Genomic DNA, 26,348 nt, shown 5'->3' on the forward strand with positions numbered 1-26,348 from the left:
GAGAATAGATGTGAAGTCGCATCCTATTGAAGAAGATTAAAACAAAACTATAATATTAAATAAGTGGGTATATTTTCCATATATTCTCTACTAACAAACTGCCCGTCATGAATGGGGGAGGCACCAAGGACATTTTTTTTCATAAGATACTATAGTGTACACAGGTATACTGTGGGATAGTCCAGTTCACATCTCAAGATACAAAGGGGAATGAAAGTGACTGAAAAAATGGAAGGCAATATAGTACAACTTCAGAAGGGTCCTAGCCACAGTAACACTATTATCTGTTTTAATTTAAATTGTGAGGCTGTGGACAGCAAGGTATGTCTGAGAGCAGCATGGTAGATTTATAGCTTGGTATGCCATGTGGTTGCCATAAATGTATTAGATGGTTGATGGTCGAGGCAGCTGAAGCATTCATACCAAACTGCAGATCAGTTTTGCAGAAGCTTCCTACTGACTGGTTGGAGGTATGGAAACAAAACCACACTTGGCAACCACCGGTTTGGTGTAACAGGAAAATTAGAGGGCATGATAACACGGTAGTCCAGAAACCCTGAATATCAGCATTGTCTTGTAAATCTAACTAAATAACCATCTCAGAGGCTGATCCAGCATGGAGCTACTTGCATTATTAAAGCCACTTGCCTGAGTGCAACCACAATTGAGCCCTGAGACCTTGTGTTCCCAAAGAAGGCCAGTTAAGCTTAGTCAGAACTAGGGGTGCACCAATAAAGATTTTGTTAGCCGATACCAATAGCAAATTATTAATCAGCTATATCAACCAATACCAATCCAATAGCCAATTTACAGCTCCATCCTGCTCCCGGCCCTGGGGTCCCATTCACTGCCATGGCTGGGCAGTGCCTGCCCCTGCCCCGCTCCCTCCCTCACTGTGGGGGCCTCAATCTCTGCCCCGACCCGCTTCTCCGCTCCAGACTTACTGGCAGGACACTGCTCTCCAAGTTGCCAGGCTGTATTCTTGGCCATGTCCATGCGTGTGGCTGCACGCATGCACACAGCATTTATCGGTGACATTATCGGCTACACAGGCCAAAAAACCCCCGATAGCCTATAATATTAATTTTCATTTTTATCGGTGCTGATCCAATATGCGACTGATACATTGGTGCACGTGTAGTCAGAACACCTTGTAAAATGTTTAGCTTCTTTTCCAAAACTGACGGGGGTATTCAGGGTAAGAGGTATGTTTTTCACTGACCTCTTTAAGTCTTAGAATACATTTTCTTCTGACTTCTCTTCCCGAAAGAGAACATTTTTAAAACTATCTTGATACATAATTTTAAATTAGAAAAAAATAGCAATCTTTTTGCTGTAAAACATGTTTACTTTTTCCCCACATAGTCTAGATTTTTAGTGAGATTGATGCAATTACAGTAAACCAGCAGTATTTTGGGTGTTATCATGCATGCACGAAAAGGAATGGATTATTAAAGTGTATATTCTCCTTGACAGATACAGTTCTCAAATCCTGCTTTTCAGATCTCAATTTTAATGACTGTGTAACTTATCTTCAAAAGATGGTTTTAATTGAACATTTGAATAGAATTTAAATAGATTCTAATGTATGTGGGATTTTCCTCTGCCCCTGAAGTGTGATGTGAAATTTGGTAGACTCAATGTACACATCCCAAAGCTGACTGTTTCATCTTGGAAATCGGTTCCTCTCCATTCTTTTTATGGCTTTTACTTTCAGATTTGAAGAATAAATATGTTTCATTAGCAAGTCTTTGTTGTCCTTCAGCAGAAATGGGGACCAGAATTATAATGTGAAAGGACCTTTGGTTACTTTTTATTTACAAATATTCAGTCAGATAAAGAACAATGGGTTTTCTATTATGCATAAAATTAGCATCTGACTGGTGGAAGATTGTCAAAGAAAACGGATTTTTAAATTCATTCTTGGTTTAATAATTCTTTGATGCTAATGGATTTACACTAGGGATCCATTTGGCCCTCTCGTCTCTCCCTTCCCCCCCCCCCTCCCCCCCAATTCCTGTCGAAGGTAAACATGCTGTTTTAGCAGTACTGGCTGTCCTTTTGTTTGAGAGTTGACCAAATAAGCTTTGATCCTGCTTTTAGAAAAAAGAATTCTCTGTTCTCCATTGAAGAAAGCTTCCTGAGACCTGGATCAGATTATGGAAATTTAAGTGAATACAAAAGTGCTTGTTAAGAAGTGAAATTTATGTGCAGGCTAAACATGCCCTTGATGATAGCTGTATCGATCAAGCCAAGTTAATAAATAAGCAATATTGTGCAGCACTATTCAACAATCACACTCTTATCTTCTTTTTTTCTGAATGTTCCTGCTGTGTAGGCAAAGAACATGCACTTCCCTGCCAAGTAGAGCACACTACAATTGAAACATTGACTTTGGGAAGGTTTGAATTTAAAACATTTGCATCTAGCCTAATAAAAAGAAACTTAATAGAATCAACATAACACATTGATTCAAGTTTACAGCAGTATAGTTTTTTTTTTTCCTTTTTTTGTCTTTTTCTTAAAAGTCTCCTGTATTTCACAAATGACTTGAAACAGAGCAAATGGTTCTGGATAGTTAATTTAATGTTCCCTTGTTGGTTCAGTCTATGGTGGTTTTGTTGGCTTACTCAGAAGATAATTGTTATAATAATTTTACATCTGTGAAGATGTGCCCTCATAGGGAATACTCCAGTTTTCTTCTTTGCGGTAAACTGAGGGTCCTTGCCGCCATCATCATCTCCATAGAACCTCAAGCAGAAAACCTGTATACAATATAGTGGATAGCCTCAGGAATACTGCCCAATTTTGTGATTGCTCACTCACTTGCTTGCCTTTGTGACTTGATTAGGTTTCTTTATATTGTATTAATTTGAATAAAACTGCCCACAATAATGATAACAAAGTAGGATCTGCTTGGGTTGAAGCAGAGCTTCTCTACTGGAGTCGAGGTTCTGGATGCATAGAAAACCTAATTCTATAGGCTGACACTTTTTTCCCTTATCCCAGAACCATTCAGCAGTTTCCTTCCTTACTGATGAAGGGTAGTGGAAAGATACCTCATTCTTTGCTAGTAGAGATGGCCAAAGTAGTATATAAAGTATGCTAAAAATGTGGTGCCATGACCTATACTTAAGAAAATGTAGTGCTCAAGGCCTTTGCTTTAACTGTAGAAATTATGTCCACCATTTTTGGTAAAAAATGTGGGGAAGGGTATGGTGAAACATCTCAGAGTATGTAGACACCTTGGCCCAAACCCTGCCTTTCCTTGAAGGCATCTAGGTGCTTTTTACGCTTTCACATGTAGCCATGCAAGAAGCATCTGTGCATCTTAAATAGTTTTACATCCTGTTTTCACCTATGTGGCTGGACTTGTCCATCTGAGCATGTTCAGAAAGGATCCGCTATAGCCACTGTGGGGTTCTGTTCCACCTTGGTAGGTACGTAACTGCACATGAGCCCACAGCTGTCTATCCATTGTATCTAATGACTGTGCAGAAATGCTTTTGGGCTGGGAGCACAAGCAAGAAACCAGAAGCCCCCTTCCTTTAACAAGCCAGTGCCCATCTCCCTCTGGCTTGTTCTTCTCCTGGTCCTGTAACCCTCTGCTTTTTGCAGCTTCAAGGGGATGAATGGAAGGGTGCTCTTGGCCAAGCCTAGCCCACAGCTTGCAGGTAAGGGCACTTTGCTGAGAACTGGAAGAAAGGGATTCAAACCCCCTCTTCCTGAAAATGGTCTGGAACCTAGGTCCCCCATTTTCTGAGCAGATGTCCTAACCACTAGGCTATTGGGGTAAAAGGTCAGACAGCCATCCATAAACAGCAAGTCCACCTGTTTTTGTTTGGTTTTCTCTTCTTTAACCAAACTTTCGGAGGCTTACAGTTGCACACCTGCCCAGGTGGACTAGGATTGTCATGCAACAAACAGCCATAGTGCATCCCTTGTGAATATGCTCAGAAGAACAGATCTGTTGATCAGGTGAATATAGCATCTATAGTAAAATCTATGTAAGTAGTAAAACCACCTTTTATATGGGCACATTTAGATGTGTAAGTAGCACTTAAATGCCTCTAGGCAAAATAGGATTTGAGCCCTTTGATCTCCTTGACCTATGTCAATTTGACTTTGGGCCTGTACTGAGATGATGGTTTTGGTCAATGGTGTCTTGGTGTCATACTGATATTAGTAGATCCAGTAACAATGTGGTGCTGTTGACTTCATTTGTAGACTTCATCTGGACAAGGTAGAAATGCTTTGTAGTGTAAGTGCCAGCAATTGTGCCAGTACTTTTGTGGGGCATTCCTTGGCTGCGTGTGTGTTGGGTGGACTCATTTAGAACATTCATGAGTAGGGATAGGAGACTTACTTTCAGAAAGCTGATGAGACCCAGCACTACCAACTATTATGTCATCTGATCTAGGAAGCTTGGTTGAACATCCCAGCCAGGCTTAACTGAAAATTAAATGGTTCTGACTCAAACCAGAGAAGCTTTGAGTTTATGTTGGTTAGCTGGGGGAAGCAGCCAAAGGAGATGGCAAAGATTATATAGAATTTCTTCTGATTAAGTATATATTTGCCATTTGCTGGTCAGCTTGCCATTTGAGGGTCTTGTTAGGCTTGCACCTACTGTTAAATAATCATAGCAGCTGTGACCAGGGTGGCTTTTTCCCACCTGCTTTCATAAAGGCAGTTGTAGCCTTCCCTCTGGGGTCTGGAATTCATGCTCTTTTCTGTGACCAGTCTCTTCAAAAGTAGTTTATTAAGCTCCACAGGGAACTAAGCTTTAAAACAGTTAAACTGGCATTATTGCAGAAGGCACCACTGTGTTATTAACTGGTGTATCTCACTTTGAGCATATACCTCACAGCTCCATAATCTGTGCTGGCTAGCTGACTGGTTTCCAGGTGGAGTCTGGATTATCACTGCTGAATTATCCTCTGAACTCAAGGGGAAATTAAGACTTCTTTTATCTTTTGTGCTGGATACCAACATGTTTCCTGTGTGTTAACTATATTATTTTCTTTCTCGCTGCTGCCACATTAGCTTTGAAAAGAGAATACCAATGTTGTGTCATAGCTGAATTGACTGGTAATGGGAACTGTAAGGTTGATGAGTTCTTCCCTCCACCCATGAACAAGTTCCTGAATGAGGTTTTGCTGCAGGACAGCTCATTTTGCTTCTCTTGCATGCTGGCCTGTCCATATCTTTTAGATTTGTAATACATTAAACATTCCTCTTCTAAAACAGCACTCTTTCCTTTCCACGGACCAGCCCAAAGGCTGTTGCTAGAGAAGTATTGCTCTCATTATTGGAACTTCAAAAAAACCATCCCTTACTCACCGGCTTGCTCAGGCACTGGTGTGAATTTAGAAATGGCTCGGGATCCTATCCAGCGAGCTATGGCCATTTGCATCCATTGAAGATCTGCCTCTATATTTTAGATTTGGGGCCATTTGGTACCAGTTAGGTACCCAACTGCTATCGTATTTCATCATGCTTGTATTCCTAAAAAAATAGTTAATGTATGAAAAAAGTGGTTGAGTCCCACGCCACCTGTACTACCTCAGTGACTTCTTTGTGACTTAGGCTTGAGGCTGAGATGATGGCATGTTACAAAGGTGGGTGCATTAAAATTTTTTCAGGGACTTGGGCAGGGTAGAGTAGGATCACCCATGGGCACCTGATGAGTGGGCTGGGACCTGGCATTTTAAGTTTACACTAAAAATACTTGTCTTATGCAACATCTAGGTTGTAAAATCTTTGGGGCAGGGACCTGTGGATTTTTTTACAGTGCTTAAAACAGTAGGCCTTAAATTCTGAAATGGATCTCCAGTTGTTACTGGGTTACATCTAGTAATAATTAACTGTTAAAGGAATATCTCCCATCAAACTGTGGTTGCTTTAATCCCTGATAGGCTGTAAACATAAATCAATGGGAGGAGATGCACATGCTTGTCTATGCCTTTTTATTTTCAGCGGGGGAAGAAATAAAGTAGTTTGCATTATCCTGGTATTAAGCTGCCATTCCCAATCTCTTTAGGATAATTGGAACAGAGGCTCACTAGTCTTCATTCATCACTTTAAATGAAGGCCTAAGTAAAATAGCATTAGCTGCTGAGAGCCACACATAAGAACTCCATATCCAGATCAGTTCTCTTTTGCCCATGAAACTATTGGAAGGAGTTTTGCACTTTGAGCTACCGCCAGATGCATGTCAACAGTTTTACAGGCCTCCTGGGGTGTTGTTGTAAGTGCATTTGTAAGGATCTCCGAGGGAGCCTTTCATGGTTTTTGGGGGTGGAGAGAGGGGTTGGTTTGTTCTGTTAACTCAGCCGACATTGTATGGCATATCACTAGTAGCCTTTGATTGTGCATTTTCCTTGACCAGAAAGTCAAGTTTCTGCACTTGCATAGGTCGACGGCTCAAGGGACTAGCATGGTTCAGGCATGCCAGCTTCCTGTAGCTAAGAGCAAGCGAGGGAGTGATGTGGTTGGCATCATCTCTGGCCTCCTTCAGCGTGAGTCTGGAGTCAAGCTCAGACATCCCGCTGGAGCCAAAGCTGGGCACTGTTACTGCTCTGCCTCTGCACCTCTACTGACCAGAGAGCTCGGTGTCCTTGCACTGTGCAACGCTAGAATTCAGGTCGTCTTTGTTACTGTGAGAAAAGAAAGGCAAAACTGCTCATTTAGGTAGACTACTTAAGATACTAATGACTCTATGAACCAGCATAATATAATGTACCTTCATAACTGAGACAACTATTATTCTTAGTAAATTAGTCTCACAATTATTCTTAGTAAATCCTAAATAATTCTGTATAATTCCATTCACCCTGTATATTTTTAGTTATGTTAATTTTCTCAAAATGATAGTGATTGTGTCTGGGTTTTGTTATGTACAGCCTAATAAAAGCTTTTTAGCTTTATTTCAGAAGAGTAAAAACCAGGCCAATCCTAGCTTTGTATTCTCTTTGTCTGCCTTTGAGGCATATCACCGTTACCTGATACTCCTTTTGAGATATGGCAGTCAAGTCTAAGCAGGGGTCAAAGGGAGAGTAAAAGAATAATCTGCATCCTCTGAGGTTGGGAAGGTCTTCCTAACAATTGTGAGACTGAGCATCCGTGCACCAGGACAGGAAGGCTTTCCACCAGTGCCTCTCTCCTTTTGAAGGGTTGCTGTCAACCTGGCAGGGCTCTTACACACATTGCATACATACCTGTCATGTCCTTGTTTAATTTAGGAGGGTAGCAGGAATTAAGCATTGCTGAAAAGTGCTGAAGTGACAACTCTGCAGTGCTGTACTTATGCACAGAATAGTACAACGGATGCCTCTTTCATGTCGTACCACTGTGTCCCATTTCTCTTCTGGATGGGCCCTCTCTAGTGAAAAAGATCCAGGTCAGTCCAGTGGTTTCTGCAGACCTGGAGATCTGCATCTAGCAGGTCATTGGTGCCAGCTATGGTAATACTTTGTGAAGAGTCTGTATTGGGATCTCCAGTCACATTTCACATAGGCTGTTTCTTTATAGGCATCCAAACAGTAACAATTTAAAATCCAAATCAACCTTATAGGTGCCAAAACAGGGTTCAGAAGGAATTTAGGCACCTAAATCACAAAATGTATTCCGGATTAGCTGCAACAGCTGCAAAAAACCAGCAAAGTGTATAGAATCACTAGATGCTCTAGTATGGCTTGAAAAGACCTCAGGTGGATAGACTGGGTTGCTGTGTATGTTCATTAGTTACCTAGATCAGCCATCCAGTACCCACCACCTGCCTAAGCTCTGTGGCAATCCATGTCAGTGAGGGTGGCACCTATGCCCCTGATTCCCTGGGGAAGGAGCAGGACGCAAGACTAAATCTAGTGACTGTTAGAGAGTGCACATGTAGCTCATGGCAAAACAGCCAGCGCTGGTGATGCCCACCTTTGCTTCATAGTCTAGCATGACTTTGAAGCCTATTGGTTAGGGAGGTCTTAGATTCTGGTTACTGCAGAAAAGGGATTTTTTGTTCTGGTTTTTTTTTAACCAGTGACTTTAAATGTACAATGTATAAAACAGTCCTGGTAGCAAAGTCCAGAAATGAAGATTCCCATCTCCCTGGATGACAAGATTACACTACAAGATTATACTATTTTGCTTGCTCTCCTGCTGGCCAAATGAATCTCACTTTTTTGGCTACCCAGTGGCTATCCCGTGGAAGCAGTGGAGGGCACTTCCACCAACCCTATTACAGCCTGGTGATTTAAGGTACTGGGTAATAGGATATGTGGATTCAGTCCCCTCAAGGTGCAGAGGGTCTGGAGCCCTGGTCTCCCACTCTTAGGTGAGTGCTTCGACAGTCCAGGATTATGGGGAAATGACAGGCAGCACCACTCCTTCACTATGGTCAAGAGCGAACATGGGGTGCCTGTGCTTTACATTAGCATCAGTGCTGCTGTCAGCTAGGCATCTTGGTTCACGTAAGTGCCTCCCCATGGGCAGTTTGGATCCCAGGATTACAGAAGTGTCCCCTTTGCAGCCTTGAGTTAAATACCGAAGTCTTGGGGAGGAGCAAGAGTGCAGCTACACTCCTGTGCCTAGTATTTCCTGCTGGCTAACTGCGGGCATCAGCTTATTTGAGTACTTCCTTGCATGAGATCACTTTAGGGGAGGTGTCTTTGTCTCCCCATTCACTGGGTGGGAAGTTTAGGTTCCTCCCCCATTAGATTTGGAAAACCTCCTGCAGCAAAGCTCCTAAAATAAAGGCATTGGGAAACCTAAGTGGGTGTGCTGATTAAGCCCGATCTGGGTCTAACCCAGAGGTGGGCAATTAGCCATTTAGGGAGTTTTGGTGAGCTGTTGCGGGTTGGGTCAGCAGCTGGGTCAGTAACCCCCCTCCCCATCCCCTCCCTCTGACCTGCAAAAGCTCAACAAAACTCCCTAAACTGTAGATTACTAGATCAGTCCCGGGGCACTACATGGTGGGCAGGGCATGTTGAGCCGAGCAGACGGGATGGGGCTGCAGGTGTGTGGGGAGCAGGACAGGGCTGGGGCCAGGACCCAGGATGAGATCACGGGGTGGTGACAGTGTGGGGCCAGGACCTGGGGCAGAGCTGCAATCCATTCTCAGCATGGGCCCGCACTGCCACCACCTCATGATCGCAGCCCTGGCTCTGCCCGCCCATCTGGCTCATGGACAACACACCCTGGCCTCCCCCACCCCCATCCCATCTATCCAGCCGAGCGCACCCTGCCCATGGGAGTCCCAGGCTGGTCTCCATGAAGACCCCCCAGTGGTTGGTGTGGGATAGATGGGCCAGGGTACCCAGGCAGCAAGGCCAGGTCTGATGGCAGCAGTGACACTGGCAGTGGTAGCCAGAAGGAGCCGCCACTACCTGGGCTGCTGGGAAGCTAAGTCCAGCCACCATGCCACCCCAGCCACACTCCATATCTGGGGGCGGTGGGACCAGCCACATGAGCCACGGCCCGGGCTGCCCCACATGCTTGGGCTGCATGCTTCGGACCCACCACAGGCCAGATCTGACCCATGGGCTGCATTTTGCCCACCCCTATTCTAACCCCTACTCACTACTGACCTGGGTTGGATTTAAACCAGAACATACTGGTGAAAAGGTCTCTTCTCCCATCATCAATCCCCCAACCCAGCCATTTTTATCAAGACCTAAGAATTTACGTACCCTGACAGTGAGCCCTCTGCTTGACTCTCTCGCACTCAGTCAACTTCTGCCTAGCACTGCAAGGTGTAGGACAGTTATGTTCAATAACTTAGGAGGATTGGTTTGTCTTCTGAGCTGAGCTCTAAGCTATTAATCGGTTTTTATTTTTCAGACTGACTATAACGGCCTGAATCTGATTTGAGAAAAATAATACTCAGAAAAAAAAATAATACAGATAAGAACTTCACTATAAAACTCGCATTTCATTTCATTGCATAAATTTAATTTTATGATGAGTGCCATTCTGAAACATGGGAGGTGTGCCCAATATGTATGCAAAACGGCCTTGCTCTGATTAGTATTTTAAGTCAAGATATCCTTTTTGATAGCAGAGAGTCTTTTGAATCATTTTTAATTGCTATTGTAATGTTTACCGCTTGATTATTAACTTCCAAGTATTAAGCTCAGGTAAATTAAAATGTTCTCAAGTGCGTAGGGGGAAAATCTACATTTTTAAGATCAGGCAGGTTTTTTTTCATATTTATCTTAAGAAACAGTTGCATGTTCCTTCCTTATGACATCCTCCTCGATCTCCAAATTAAATACTGGATCTCAAGGAAAACAGAATTTGAAGTGTCATCTGGGCATAAGTGAACAGATAGGCTCATAAATGGGAGACAGTCTTACGTGTGATGCAGAGGGGGAAACAGGTTTTTATGGCTGGAAAAAAACTAGTTTTAGTGTGTGTATGTGGGGGAAATGTTATTTATAAAATAAATTTCTTGTCAAAATAGAAAGAGGTAATGTAGGATGTAACCTCTTTTAAGGGAGAGCCATTTACATTTAAAAATGGGGGAGCTAAACAGTACCACATGGAAAGCTAATTTTATTAGCTTTTCAAGCTGTATGTCAAACTGATAAAAGCAACAATGTGAAACCTAGACTACTCTCTAAAATTCACCTTTTCGTATGGCGGTATAAAATCCAGCTCTATTCAGAGTGACTGTTCACAATGTAGTGGACTTCAAGTGTGATATCTTATCATTCACATGATTTTAATGGTCATTGTCATCCTGAATCCCTCATAGTCGAAGATAACAGTGGGGGGCAAGCATCAGAGGCCACAGTGGGGAAGGCCGAGGTGAGTGGTGGGTAGGAGGGCTTCTGCACAATAAGCATCTTTTATTACATAGTTTGCAGAGCCAACCAACATGCAAGTCAAATCTGCTGAATGGGCATGCTTTTCCTGTCCAGCGGCTTTCCTATTCCAAAAGGTTTATACTTCCCATCACCTTGGTGCTGCATTTGTCATCTAAGAAAGGGGTGGACAAACTATGGCCTGTAGGCTGCATTCAGTCCGCCAATTGATTTTTATCCGCCCCATGGGTGGGTGGCGGCAGCAGCAAGCCACACTCAAGCCACACTCAAGCTTCTGCGGCTCTGACTCCAGCCACCATGCCTGGAGCCTGGCTGTGGGCTTCTGCGCTGTCCCATCCCACCCATCCCATCCCACCCCACCCCACCATCAGGGCTCCTGGGAGCTACAGGGTTGTGGGGAGCATGTGTGCGAATGCACCAGGGTGCCAGAAGCCCTGATGGTGGGGCAGGACAGCACAAAGACCTGCAGCCAGGCCCCATCCCCCACCCCACCCCCAGCTGTGGATGTAGCCAGCAGGTCCCAGCTCCAGCTGGGGTGCAGGGGGTGAGCTACAGCCCTGGGTGGGCTGATGCTCCTGCTGCTGCTGTGGCACCAGTCCCAGCCTAGCAGCAGGGAGTATGTATGCACATGCATGGATGTGTATGCACACTTGTCTGTGCACATTTTGGTGCGTGTGTGGCCCTCAACAGCTCACCAAAACTGGTTAAGCAGCCATCCAGCCCAAATAATTGCCCACCCCTAATCTAAGAGCTCAAAAGTATTAGCTGCTAGGTTCCACTCAGTCCAATGCACTTTAAGATGTCCTTGTTGCGCTTTGTCGGCGAGCCTCTCTTCCTCTCCCTGGACTCCAGTTTACCACATGGGTGCTGCTTAGGTATTTGTGTATTACCTGAGCCATGCGTCTGACCTCATTATTTACACTTTGATGGCATGTAGTCAACATGCTGCGGCGCTTTGTCATTGGCCAGCTTCTCAGCTTCTTGTACCAGGTTACTGGAGGTGAGAGCCTATCTCCCTAGCAATGCCTGCACAATCGCTCAAAACTCTTTCAAACTCAGTGAACTTATGAACAACTGGGATTTCAGTGCCATTGATGAATTTGAAGGCAGGTTGTGCTCTTTTTCCTGGACTTGTGGACACTTAAGTGCATTTTCCCTTAGACTGATGGTTAGTTCAAAGCTGGTTTCAGAAGTAGCAAAATGGTCTTCCAGTAGCTGAAGGTCTTCTTTGGAGCAGATTACCTGTGTTCACTGCTCTGTTTATCAAATCTTATGAGTTTATCGGAGCTCTTGCACCATCTGTTTGGCAACGTTAGTCCCAGCACACATCCTGAAGAGGTTAAATAACTCTCTTGAAGTTCAAAAGCAAATCTCGATTCCCACCTGGAGGTCATAGATTATCTTTTATCACTGCTGCATAGAACAGTATGACCAACATTGGCCTGAGATCTCCTTGTTTGACACTGCTTGTCACAAGGAATGGGTCAGGTGGGAAGGCATTGATCTTTCCTCTGCCAGACATACCATCATGTAGCTGATCTATGGAGCTTGAATCAATTTGACGAAAGCATTTGACACTGTAGGCTGACCTGGTACCTTATGGAAAGACTCAGCTGGTCTTCTTAATGGTAACTTTAAACAAAAAATTAGTGAAGAAAAAACTCCCATCTAGTTTTCATTTGTTCAATTTTACTTGTAATTAAAGGCAAAGACTAGATGAGTCCTATTGAGGGACTCTAAAAATATGCTGATGATTGATTCAGTAGTCTTTCTGGTCCGTTGTGTATTTCAGTCAATGAAATAGCCAATATGTGCTATTGACCGGATGGGCTTTAATAGACCTTTTAGAAACCTTCCTTGTCTTTTCATGTAATAGGCATTTGGCAACATTTTAAAATGCACACTCAATAGATTTTTTTTAATGCATTTCACTTTTTTCATGTGTTCCTTGTTTAATTCAAACGCGCATCTGACATGAAAGCTAAAGATAAAAGTGTGACATAGTACAATTAGTTTCTGTGAAGTCTGCAGAACACTAATGGAACCCATCTCTTCCCTATACACAACTAGCAAAATACAGGCCATTTTTACCTGTTTATGTCACACATTACAAGCCTGACTTGAGTGCTTGTGTGCACCTTCACTCTCATACACAGACTTGTATTTGATAATGTTGGAAAGAATTACACTTTCCAAATAAGCAAAGCGCTAGTTTCCAAAATAGTCAGATCCAGGTGACACTTATACCAGTCATTAGCAAGAAAAACAACCCAGAATTTAGATCAGAGATCAGGAATACAATCAACATCAGGAACTTTTGTAAACTGCTTTCCCCCTTATCTGTCCAGTACTGCCTAAACTGTGCCTCATTAGTGCATGTTGCGATTCCACACCAACTAATCTATAGCTGTTTCTGAGCAAATAAATACAAACTTAGGAGTACCGTTTCAAAGCGATGTGCTGGACTTGTGCATATAAATCCACTGAGCCATTAAGAAACAGGATTTGTGAGCATGCTTTGAGAAAATTTAGTCTTAAAAAAAATGCTAACAATTTGCTGAAGCAGAACTGATTGATTGATTTGTTGGTAAGAAACCAGCAGGGGCCTTCCCATCATGCTTGTTTTATTGGTTCTTTTGGCCCTAGTATCTTTCCTAAATTTCATAGTAATATTTAGAGCAGTGGTTTGCAACCTTTTTGGACACAAGGCACCCCTCCCTAACTTCTGTGAATTGAGCAGCACTTACTTCTTCTGATGGCACCCTTTAAAGACTGGGCCTTGACTGAGAATCACTGACTTAGAGTTAGGCTCAAGCTATAGGGATTGGATCCAGATACAAATACAAACTTACTAAATTTCCGAACGTGTCTGCAGTAGGTGCTCAGGTTTGATTTGTTGTAGAGCTCTGAAGTTTGGAGCTAAATTTTTCCAAAATTTGAGAAGGGGTTTACCCATTCTCACATAATCATCCCACTTCTATACATACGATACTTGGATTCTGTTGTAATTATGACAGAGACCTGGCTTTGTCTCTTACAGGGCACTGATATCTTTTTGTCATATATATACAGTAGAGTGTGTGTGTGTGTATATGTGTATATATATGTGTGCGTGTATGTATGTAGATAGATAGATAGATACTCTACTGTTTGCTTTCAAGCAATTTGGGGAGTGTGATAAAGCTTGTACTGCTAAGATGGTGATCTCTGCATTGTATTGTATACAATACGGCAGTGCCCAGAACTTACTTTTTAAAACATTTCATAAGCCCCCAATAGATGCAACAAAGAAACACAGTTCACCTGTCAGCGATGCATAGTAGTATACAGAAATCATAGCTAAAGTAGGTCTGAAAGGATCTCAGCAAGTTCTCTACTCCAAACCTATGCTCAAGGCAGGATCTTGCCTGACTAACCGATCCCAGTTAGATGTTTGCCTTATGAGGGGTGCAGAGGTGATTAGCCATGTTAGTCTGAAGTCAGGCAGAAGGCGGGACAGGGTGGTACTTTAGAGACCGAGTGGTTGAAAGAAGCAACAATCCATGGTATCAGACAGGGGTAGCAACTGACTTGTGAATTCTTTTGGAAACTCTTCTGCCTCCAGCCCCGTTATTCGTTCACTGTCCTGTTTAAAATGCCCGGTACTGTGCATTGCATCTTCTGGTAAATGATGTTGTCATTGGGGATAAATATAAGTGGTGCTAGGGAATGTATTCCACCTACCGTACAGACAAAGAATGGAGTTGGTTCACTTCTCCCTCTCACTAGCTTTTACTCCTGTTGGGGGGAGACTGCACCAGTAGGACCGGAGGGCAGGGCTGCAGTGCTCAGTGCAATGCTGTTGTTTCTTCTCCTATGTCCCCCACCTCCTGTGCAAAGAGGATGCAAATTCTTTTGTCAAACAGGTTAGCTGTATCTAGAGCAACCTCTCACAGCAGAGCTAATAAAAGAAAATTATCCCTCCCCTGTAAAAGAAATCACATGCATTTTGCTATGGATTTTTTTTACTTAAAATACAGGAAAAGTTCAAAACAGAAAAAAACTGTTGCAAGGTGTCAGGTTGGGGTGCGGGTGATGGCAGGCCACCCCTGCTGGTGACATTCACAGGGGAGCGGCATGTCTTCTGGGGTGCCAAAATGCAGGTCAGCTCCCACATGAAGGCTATGGTCTTTTGGGCACGACCAGATCAATGATTGAACTCAGTCACAGCCACCCTCTGTGCCCACAAGACTTTGGCTTTCACGTGGCACTGCCACACCATCCAGGAGTGGCCTCGCACATGCCTCCCTCCAGATACGGGTTCATAAATGTGGACATTCAAGCACCCGCCCCACGCAAACTGCCTCTAGACGTCAACTCTGCCCTGTAGTGCCACAAGGTTGTGTAGCCTGGGCTCTCAGCATGGGCGTGGGCACATGGGCAGAGCTGGAGTTCAGTGGGGACAGTGTGCTGTACATGCTCCCACACCGGGTCTCTGTGCCCCTGAGAGGCTGGCCCTGGAGGGCTGCCAGCAGCACCCTGAACAGGGGCACGGGCAGGAATTGTGAGCTGTGCAGCAAAGGCACTTCACCACAGTGCTTGCAAAGCAATAAGAGCTGGGGGCGAGGAGCAGCAGGGAGGAGGTGCTGGTCCTGCTTCCATAGAGAGCAGGGTCAGCAGCTCTGGGGGGAATCTCAGGGCTGGACAAGGGATGCACCAGGCTGCAGCCCTTTGCAACACTCACCTGTGGCCAAGGAGCATATCCAGCTAGGGGACAGGACAGGCAGAGGCTGCCTGGATCCTGTCCAGGGAGGCACACAGGGCCTGATGGGTTCCTGCAGACAGCACTGGCTCCGTCACACTCCTTTTGCTGTTTGTCCCAAGGCACAAAATAGGGAGGTTTTTATAGTCTGTAGCTAGGGTCTGCCAGAGAGCAGTCCAGCCCTGGAGGAGGAGAGGCGGCCAGGCAGGAACCCTGGGTCTGGGCTCTGGCTGACTCCCTTAGTAGGTGGGCAAGCCCAGCACTAAAGTCCCTGTGTTAATGCGCATTGACACATCTACATGTGCGTTAATGCACTTTAATCGCACCTAAATTTGATACTTGCTTTATGCATATATCAAATGTAGGTGTGATTAGCATAAAATCACCATTTTTAAGATGCATTAAGGGCACGCACATGTAGACACATGCTCTTAATGTGCCTCAAATCAGGCTAGTGCACATTAAATGCCCAAGTGTAGACATGCCTTCTGACTCCTGGGTCCCCAGAGCTTGAGGATGAAGGGTTATGGGGGAAAAGGTACCTTGGAAGTAAGAGTAATTAAAGGAAGCTGCAAGAGGGGAGGAAGGGAATGATGAAGGAAATGGAGGAAGTGGGGTTGTGCATAAAATAGAGTAGGGAGGTAGGCAAGAGAAATGAAGAGTCAGAGAACAGTGGAGGGGAACAGCTTGAATGGAAGTGTTAGCGGGGGGTGGAGTGGAGGAAGATGGAAACTTGGGTGAAGGGAGTATAAAGTGGATGTTTTTTGGATAAAGGAAGAAATGCAGAGGGAATCTATGTAGGAGCTGCTATATTTTGAGGGAAGAGCAGTGAGCCAGTTGGGTCATGTGACCAAGGGAAATTAAGTTGCAGCAGAGAGCAATGGGATTGGCAATGCTGACAGGACTTTCACTGGTACGGGAGGGCCAAGCTCCTCTGTCGAAACAGCCTTTCACCTTCAGCCTCAGGGCCAAATTACTCCCTTGGCCATAAGGCAACAAGTAGACATTCAGGCTGATGGATCTCATGTTCCTCGGTGTTTTAAACCTTGATGCTCATTCACTGCCTCCTGGGCAGCCAAGTCCACTTTAGTCTTATGGATTCAAGTACCAATAAAAACTTTTACTCTTACAGTGATATAATAGGCTGATGTACTAGTTAGTTTGGATCCACTGCAGCATTGTATTTTCTACAGAGCTGTTTTTTGCACCTGGGATATTGGCTTTTTGGAAAGATCCTGTACAACAGAATAGGTGTTTCACTGAATGTTTTATCCCATGTGACTGTTTATACAGAACTGTCTTTTTGATTGTTCCCCCTTCATGATTAGCAAGGCCTGATCTCTTCCCTGTTTACACTTATTTTAACAACTCTGAGGAGCTGCCAGTCTATTTGCTTCAACAGCAGATGACTGTTACACAGCTTTATTTTTTTAACTGGTGTTCAATTTTAGGTGTTTCCAGACAGTAAATACTAAGACTTCTCTTCACTAGTCTACTGTAATTTGTCATACAGTTGTAAATACGTCTTTCTCTTTTCTCTTACTTACTGCTAAATGAAAACTCACTTTTTTAAAGAGGCTGAGCAAACAGAAAATTGTCCCATTTTTATATACACTGTGATTCTCTAAATAGATATTATTACAGCAAAAAGAAAATGGGCGGGGGGAAGAATGCAAAGCAATTTATTGCTGAAAAGGGTGGAGCTTTTAATGGTGGTTCTGTAAAGTTTCCAGAGATATTTTTTTTAATGCTGTGTATTGCCTTACTGACATATAATACAAATCTGAGAAAGAAAAAAAATGGTATTTAAAGGTCTTCAGATACAGTCTTAGACTGCAACACCACCAACAAAAAGCTACTAGCTGTCTAACACAATAATTATTCCATCTATTCTAAACATTTTTATTCCACAATTTGTCTTTTTCTCTGGTAGACACCTTGCATTTCCAAGACTGAAAATCAGCCTCAAGGACTTGCAACTAGTGTTAGGTGGGGACAGACACCCATCAATCAGTCTACACCCTGGGACACAGATGAACCACCATCTAAACAGATGAGGGAGAATGAAAACCCAGGTATGTTTTCAATCTTATTTGTAATTCTACAAGGGAAAATCATTGAAAGCAAATTCAATACACCGTCTCCAATTACCTCTCTAAATTAGACTTTATCGTGAGTCTTTTTTGTGCTATAGCTGGATTTTTCTCTCATTGTGAAGACCCCCTCAAGTTTCTACTATAGCAGGGCTAATATAAATGTATTAAGATGCCTGCAAGTTCATTAAAGTGTTTTTTCACCTTCTCTGCCTTCACCAGAATAAAAGGCACTGTGTAATACTTTAAGACCTCTTTTATGTCCAGAACTACCTGAAATGATTTCCAGCTTCCAGACACATATCATACATTGTGTTGCTATGCCAGACGCCTAATTACAATCTCTTTGTAGTGGCTGGAGCACCATTATTATATACGCAGAGTGTTTGTCAGGAAGCCATGAAAGCACGGTGGGGAAAGAGGTTAATTTTCTTGGAAGCGTGTACTTAAGCTGCGTAAAGCACAAAATACATAAAATTGTAAACATGCGGCATGTCACCTGATGAGTATTTTAACAATTGCACTCACATCATTGTAGCAATTTTAGGCACTTATCAGTTTGGAATAGTTCCAGATCCTGTGCTACTTTATGTATTGTAAAGAAAAAGAGACTATAGAGTCCATTAAAAGGTTCCAGTATGGGCAGCATTTACATAAAGAGAAAGTTTTGGGGTTTTTTGCCAAGATGGTTTGTATTGCTAGCTTTCCTTTCCCCCCTTGTGCTCCAGGTACAGCGCCGTGGGTGACAACAGTCGCAGCAGGTAGCCAGCCAACTCTTATAACGCATTCGTATGGAATGACTCAACCTCCAACCTTCAGCCCAGCAGTGAACGTCCAGGCCCCCGTCATTGGAGTTACACCCTCCCTCCCTCCTCACGTTACCCCCCAGCTTCCATTAATGCCAGCTCATTACCAGCTACAACAGCAGCCTTCACAGCCTCTGAGTAACATGGTTGTGAACCTGCAAAGCCAGCCTCTCTACACTAACAGCCAGCCAATCACCATGTCTTCTATGACTGGGGTTGGTCAGGTGACTCATCCAGGCCACACCGCAGTAGGGAATGGTCACATGACTTGCCCTATTCTGCCTCCACCGCCACCTGCTCTGCCTTCGGCTGCCCTACCCAATAGTGTTCCAGCCACCAATGGGCAGGCTGCTCCTCAGCCTCCTCCCAACCAGACGGGCAGTCAGGACAACACAAATGGGGTACAAATGCTACGGACTATTGGCGTAGGAAAGTACGAGTTCACAGATCCTTGGCATCCAAAAGGTAAGTCAGGCTGGACTTCTTAATGTTGTTTTTGGTATGTGGTACCATAGTGCACGCGCTCTCAGGAATGAATTGGGTCAAGTGTGCCAAAAAGCAGTAAAAGCAACAGCCTTTCCCATGAAAGCAGCTTTGCTGTTGATGTACTTGTGCCAACACTCCAGCATCCGTTTTCTGCCTTGTGTTCTGCACTAGCTTTTATGAATTAAAGATGACAAAACCGATTCTTAAGAGGAGGAGAAAGAAAAGCCATGGACTTCTTTTAGTGTTGAATGACACCTTTTAGGGTCCATCAAATGAGCTAGTATCCCACATCTCAAAGCACATGAGGCAGCTGTTGCATTGTGCCTTTTAGTTTCTATGATTTCTTTTGAGGTGCAGTTTATTTATTTATAAGTCAGACCACTTTCCTTGGCTTCACTTGTGCCTTAGTTCAAGCACTGTAAATTTGTTTTTTTTATCCATCTTCTCCCCACTCACCTCACTGGGAATCAAAACAGGTTCAAATAAAATTGTTGACTAACACCAAGAGAAAGCCAAGAAGTTCAGTTAAAGGTGAAACTCTGTGTTATCCACTTCATTTGGCTCAAGTGCGACAACAGACTGCGAACAGTGGATCTGACCTCCTCAAAAGTTGATCTTTGCTCAAAAGCACTTCCTAAAAGATCCACAATATTTAGTTTCAATGAAATGTTATGGTTGGAGGCCCTTGAATATTTTTATAATCTAGTCTGCATGGGCTCTTAGTTTTTATTTCACTTTTAAGGTTTGCCCACCCTATTTTAAAGATCATAAATGTCCCACATGTGAAGCTGAAGTAAAATGTAGCTTGACAACATAGACACGTAAGTAGGCCTGTCAGCAACATTTCTTAAAATGGTAAAAAAAAAAAAAAAAGACCACAAAAACTCCATTGGGTTTATAATATAATGTATAGATTTGTATTTGCATGGTCCACATGAAATTTATTTACTCACCATAACCTATTCAGGTCTGTTATGCTGGCATGTGTTAAGGCCAAAGGATCTCTCTATAAAAAAAAAAAGAAACCAATTAGCCCAATAATTCTTACTGCTTATTGTATAAATCGTATTTTGGCATGTGCAAACCCTTACCAAATGTCTCTTGAAAAGAAATTAAGAAACATGTTTAGCAGTCATTTTCCAAAGCAAAATATTTGGACGACTATCCAGTTTTTTGGGCCAACTATCAAGTGTGATTAGACCTCATGGCAAGTTTGATGGCCTTCTGAATTTTCATTTCCTTTAAAATCTTAAGTTGCCTTTGAGTGAGATGAGAAGAAGCAAGGAGCTTAAAAATGGTAAAGAGGTGTGTTAAGTTTGTTTCTGTCAATCCTTTCCCTTTTCACAAATAACCATTTAAACCAAGACCTTGTCTGCCAAGTTATTTTTACAAGTTATAAATCCTGGTGGGAAAGAGGCTTACAGAAAACACCTGAGAGACTCAGCAGTAGAGGCGCTAGTAGATGCATTTAACTTATGCTGAAGCTATTCTTTTTATAGAGCAAAGGTTCCTGACCTTTGTGGCCATCTCTATCAGTGCATTCAGTTAAGACTAATCCATCAGCATACTTAAACATGTGCCTGTCTGGAAGCATTTGAGTAGTCTGATTGCAGCCAATGAGATGATTTATGGGCTTAAAATTAGGCATAGGTTTACAGTTTTTCCCTAATCAGGTCCCATAAATTCAGCCCTATCAGCTGTTGCCTACCATTCCCAAACAACTGTGGCATTTACTTGTAGGATACCTTTGGCTGCAAGACAATACAAACTCCAAACTTTAATATAACCTAACAGGGAAAAATAGTTTTGTCGTGGCAAGCTTTTAATATTTGTTTATCAAAGCCTTGGGATCACCATAGGGTATTTGGGGTGCTCTGAAGCCCAGTCTTGCCCCTTTCGATGTCAGATTCAGAACAGCGTAAGCTCCATGATGTATGTAGAATTGTGACCCGTGAACCGGAGGGTTGGAAGCAGTGGGACATTAGACTCAGCCAAAAACCTAAGAGTCAAGGTGAGAAGAAGGCATGTAGAAGCCAGTCACATGAAGCAAGTCTTTCTACCCATTTGGTTCTTGGGAATCTTTGTTCCCAGGGCAAGTTCAGAAGCAGAATACTGAAACAAGTGGTAAATCTACACAGTGACAACTGCTGACACATGAACCATGCTATTTTTCATAAATTGTAGGCTAGACAGCTGTTTTCCCAGGAATTAGATTTAACTGGCTTCTCTATTTATGGTCATCAGCAGCTGATTTATTCTCCTTTTTTTAATGGCAAAAAGAGACAATGAAGCATGCATACAGAAATACCTCATAAGCAGAGCTTGTTGTACAGGGAAGAAATCATTTCTTCCTCCATTTCTAATCTTAAAAGGATTTACTTCTTCAGCTATAATTTAGCTTGTCAAATCTAGTGTCAAACAAGCAAATATATTATTTACTTTTATCCCCAAAATACATTTAAAAATGTAAAAAAGAGAAAGGGCCAGGAGGTAGAAGAAAAGTGAGTTTGGAAACCAGACCTTAAAATCTTGCCATGTTAGAACAGGGATCTTAATATAAACCACGTGTGTTTGAATGTGGGTCATTTTTAAAATATTTTTTGTTTTAATTTCTCCCTTAAGGGATTCAAGCTCTAAAGCCCAATTGATTTCACACTCTTACATGATAGACAGATTGCACAATGTGTTGGTATCAAGCTGTTCAAACATATAAGTCAAATCTGGTTCTTTAACTTTCTTTTTTTTTTTTTTTTTTAAAAGATGTGCATTCTCTCTTTTTGGGGAACCTTGGCCAGCATTATAATAAGATCTGCTACTGACAGCAGTGAGATCTATCTCATTAATTTGTGAGATATTCTGTTTTATTGTTTGACTTGACAGTCCCATCTTGCACAGGTTTGAGGAATTACACAACGATCCCCTAAGTGAAAGAACAGGTCTTGCCAGTCAGAACGATGGGGTTACTTATATTTTTAGACTTCATTAGTGAACTGATTTGAAATTTCACATTTTGTTTCCCATAATTATGTTTCATTTGGCTGAGTTGTATTCCTGAAGGGGCTGTATTAGAATGCACTTGCTCGACACAGTGTTTTTTAATTGGCTACTTTAAATAGAAGTAAACAAATAAATTACAAAAAGGATAGGCATTGCTAATATGCCGCTTCATTTGCAATAGGTCAAGTTATCATCTCTCACATGTTACAGAAGAAAGAAAATCATTTGCGTGGTTTTGGGAATGTTATATTTAAATAACAAGAAGTGTTATGTTACATACAACAGATTTCTTTTATATTTACAGTTTACGGGCCCAGTCGGGTAATATTACTCACGCAAATATTCCCTTTAATTTCAAAGGGTCTTGTTTTCATAAAGGTTTGCCCACATGGAGCTAGAGTTACAGGAATCAAATATGTTCTTTTCTGGATGGGCGAGATTCTATGATTATTTGTTTTATTACACTATATATAAACTTGCCAATTTTAGCATCGTCAATCAAATGGATTTCATAAATCCAAGTCATAGGAGGAGTAAAAAGTATTTAAAGTGGTAATTTCTTTTAGCATTGCTCATGCAGACTTGTGCCACTGCATTTTCTGAAAAACATGGGATCTGTTATCATACGTGACCAACAGTAATTGGTTTAGACAGTAGCTGCCCTTGGGGTAGATTTACAGTAAATAGTCCTAGCTGTCTTCTAAAGCCATGTCATGATAATACAGAAATATACCATTATTATTCTAGGAAAGAAATAGCTTTTGCACTCTATGCCTCTTCCAAGTCCTATTCTGTCATGCAAAGATTCCATGGGAATTAGAGAGAAAGCATATTCAGAACTCTGCAGTGAGACTCTACTAAAGCTCACATCAGATTTGTGAAGAATATAAAATTATAGTGCATCAAGGAGATGTTCAAGGACAGTTTCAGCATTGTCAACCTAGGTTCTCATTTGCCCAGTTTGCCTGACTGGAGGAGCTGAAACTCAAAAAAAAAAAAAAAAAAAAAAAAAAAGGAATCCTACAAAAAGTGGAAAGTTGGTCACATTAGCGTGGGCATTCAGGGAAAGTATTAGGAAGGCCAACGCATGAATTATGATGCAACCAGCAAGGGGCATAAAAACTAATAAAAACGGTTTCTACAAATGTGTCAAAAATGAGAGGAAGATTTTTCTATCTGGAAAAATCATGGAGCAGGTCCTAAGGAATCTATTGTGCAGCACCTAGAGGAGAATAAATCAATTGGGAACAGCCGGCATGGAGTCACCAAGAGAAAGTCTTACCTGACCAACCTGATTTCCTTCTCTGGTAAAGTGACAGACTCTGTGGATGGGGTAGAGGAGTGGATGAGACATACCACTGTCCTACAACTTTCTCATTAACAAACTAAGGAAAGAAACTGGACAAAAGTATTGTAATGTGGATACATAACTGGTTGCATAGTCATGCTCAACAAATAGTCATCAGTGGCTCATTGTCTAGCTGGGAGGATGTATTAAGTGGGGCTTCCCTGGTGAATGTCCTGGTCCAGTATTGTTTAATATCTTCAGTAATGATTTGAACAAAGGGATTGAGTTAATACTTCACAAATGTGTGGATGACACCAAGTTAGACAGTTGCAGATACTCCAGAGGGTAGGGCTAGAATCCAGAATCACTTGGACAAACTGGAGAAATTGTCTGCAGCCAGTCAGATGAGTTTCAACAAGGACAAGTGCAAAGTCCTGCACTTGGGAAAGAATAATTGCACGCACAAATACAGACTGGAGAATGACTGGCTAGGCTGCAGTACTGCAGAGAAGACCTGTGGGTTACAGTGGACCATAAACTGAATATAAGCCAACAGTGTACTTTATTCGCAAAAAAGGCCAATAGCAAACTGAGTGTCACTTGCAAATTAAGGAAAGTTATTCTTTTGCTCTGTTCACCTAGAGTACTGCTTCACACTTCAACAAGGATGTATCTTCAAATATCTGAAGGGTGATTACAGAGAGGATGGGGATAGGCTATTCTCTGTGGCTGTAGGTAGCAGTACTAGGAGCAAATGCCTCGAGATCTGGCAGAGAAAATTGGAAATTAGTATAAACTTTCTGACTATATGGATAGTCAAGCATTGGAACAGGCTACCTAGAGAAGTTTTGGCAACTCCATCCCTGGAAATTTTCAAGAGTGGGTTGGATAGACAGCTGGCTGGGATGGTTTAGTCAGGGATGAGCCTGCTTTGAGCAGGTGGCTGAACCGGAGGATATAATTTTCTCTGTTACGCTCTATCTCGGGCTACCTGTATCACTGGGTCTAGCACAGTGGACAGCAATCTCGACATTATTGCATAGATTTCTAGGATGTAGACTGAATCTCCTCCAATGTACCAACTACTCCAGCTGAGACATTATGAAGGAAAAGTAATGCATCAGGTAAGGGACTGAAACTCATTGCTTTTCCCCCTCATTTCCTCTTGGGGCAGTGCAAATTCAGACTTCATCCTTCTTCAGGGTTTGTGAATAATGCACATATAGCTCTTTTTATGCCATATATTATTTCCTTTTTCTTATTCCCATCTGTCTGCTCAGCCATGATGACAGGAGGAAACAGACTTGCCATTCATTTGTTTTCTCGGTCCTACTATTTACCAGTTGCTTGACCACAACTACTTGGCTTTTATCTAGGTGCCTAGAATTCTAGAGTGGTCTCCTGTTCAAGTATTAGCCAGGCTCAAGACTACTTAGCTTCAAAAATGAGATGTATTCAGTACAGTGTGGCCACTCTTCTGCCATGTCTGCTGCATAAATGTCATGCTAAGATTTACTTTCCATATAAAAATGTTTACTTTTAAAGCAGTTTTCTAGAACTTCAACCATGGATTTAGAATATTATTAGAAAATGTTAAAAATTATGGCTATTTAATGAGTTTGTGGAGTTGGAAGACAATATAGGACCCCGCACATAGTAGCTACATGGGTACATATGTTGTGAATGCGGCCAAGGACTGGGCTTAGTCATGCCGCCTTCATTAGCCCAGGGTAAAGGGGTTTAGAAGTTGCAACATAACACTACGGACAAAAAGTGGAGGAGCTTCTCACTTTTGTAGCTGCAACTCCAGCACCTCTTGTCTCAGTGTCTGTGGAGGATAACACTGTTCAGGCAGTTGTGATGGTCTTGATAGACGAAGCACCAATCTGTAAAGCACATAAAGTCCCCACAGATCATGCAATGGTTGCTGGTGTCCTTCTTCAAGGTGATCTCAAAAACATTGCCCTGGTCAGGTTTTACCTTCAAGTCACTGATGTACTTAGTCCACACAGCATCCTTCAGGAACCTCTCTGGGCAGGTCCCTGTATGAGGGGTGATGGTAGTGCAGTTGGCAGTTAGGGCTGGGTGCAGTGAGACACCTAGCTCCTGCCCCTCTTTGTGCCATGTTCAGCAGCAACCAGTGTGCTTCCTGAGGTGCTGTGTGATGTTGTGTGCTTAGCTGCACAGTGAGGCAAGGTCCCTACCCTCTCACCTGGATTTGCCCTCCTGTGACCTGTTCAGGAATGTGGCCAGATCTTGTTGGAGGGCAGACTGGCAATCCTCTCTAGGTGGTCTCCTTATGGGCACTCACAGGATGTGACATTGCAGAGGTCTCCTGGCCAAGGGATATTGGCACTCACCTGCTGGTAGGGGATATGCAGGATATCTTGGTGTCTTGTGGGCTTGCCCTGGATTGTGACGGTGGTGGGCAAGATAGAGTTTCTTTTCCTTCAGTCATTATGCAGGGAGGCATGTTTGCAGTCATTGAAGTGGAGCCCCATCCATCCAGCTACCTCAGAGCTGATCTCCAGCATTGTCTGGATTTGGTGAGAAGGACTAGGCCATCTGCATAGCCAGGATGTTTAGCTAAACTCAGAAAATGGAGAAACTTCAGTTTTTTTGCAGACCTTCCTCTTGCAAATTATAACTAGTCTTGGGCATTTGGGGTTTTAATTTATGAATTTTGATGGGTAACATTGATGTTTATTTCCAAGTATTTTTCATTTTCTATATTTATTGGTTGGCAACTTTTAACTTGCAAAAAAAGAAACTAGATGTTAATGACTATAGAAGTCATAATAGATTCATAAATAAAATCCAAGCCCATAATACTAATTTTTCAACACTCCATTTTCAAGCATCATCAAACATCATGAATTAAAACCAAGGTGTACCTCCAGGGGTGATCATACCTCCCCCCCCACCCCCAGGTGGCTGTGTGGCACCTATCTGCCTACCCTGACTCCCTAATCTGACTCCTCTCTCCTTCCTGCCATGCCTTAGTATAATCATGTCTACTATGAGTCCTGATTCCCTTTTGGTATAATTAATACATTGTTTAGGAGGCTGCCTTTGAGTACCCAAAATGTAGCCATCTGTGCCTTGCTTCCCCCTCCTCTT

The 26,348-nt window shown here is 42.7% G+C and overlaps 1 protein-coding gene across 8 annotated transcripts in view; it reads left to right on the top strand.

The window, feature by feature from the left end:
* The window catches only part of KLHL29 (kelch like family member 29), a 568,419-nt gene that overhangs the window by 361,456 nt on the left and 180,615 nt on the right, over positions 1-26,348 (top strand). For all 8 annotated transcript variants that reach the window (XM_025206190.1, XM_025206187.1, XM_025206189.1 and 5 more), the window contains 2 exons: positions 17,492-17,633; positions 18,380-18,922. In XM_025206190.1, the coding sequence (XP_025061975.1) occupies positions 17,492-17,633; positions 18,380-18,922 (685 nt within the window). The remainder of the gene's footprint in view (positions 1-17,491; positions 17,634-18,379; positions 18,923-26,348) is intronic.

The sequence above is a fragment of the Alligator sinensis genome, unplaced genomic scaffold (genome assembly GCF_000455745.1).
Source record: "Alligator sinensis unplaced genomic scaffold, ASM45574v1 scaffold780_1, whole genome shotgun sequence".
NCBI classification, from domain to species: domain Eukaryota; kingdom Metazoa; phylum Chordata; order Crocodylia; family Alligatoridae; genus Alligator; species Alligator sinensis.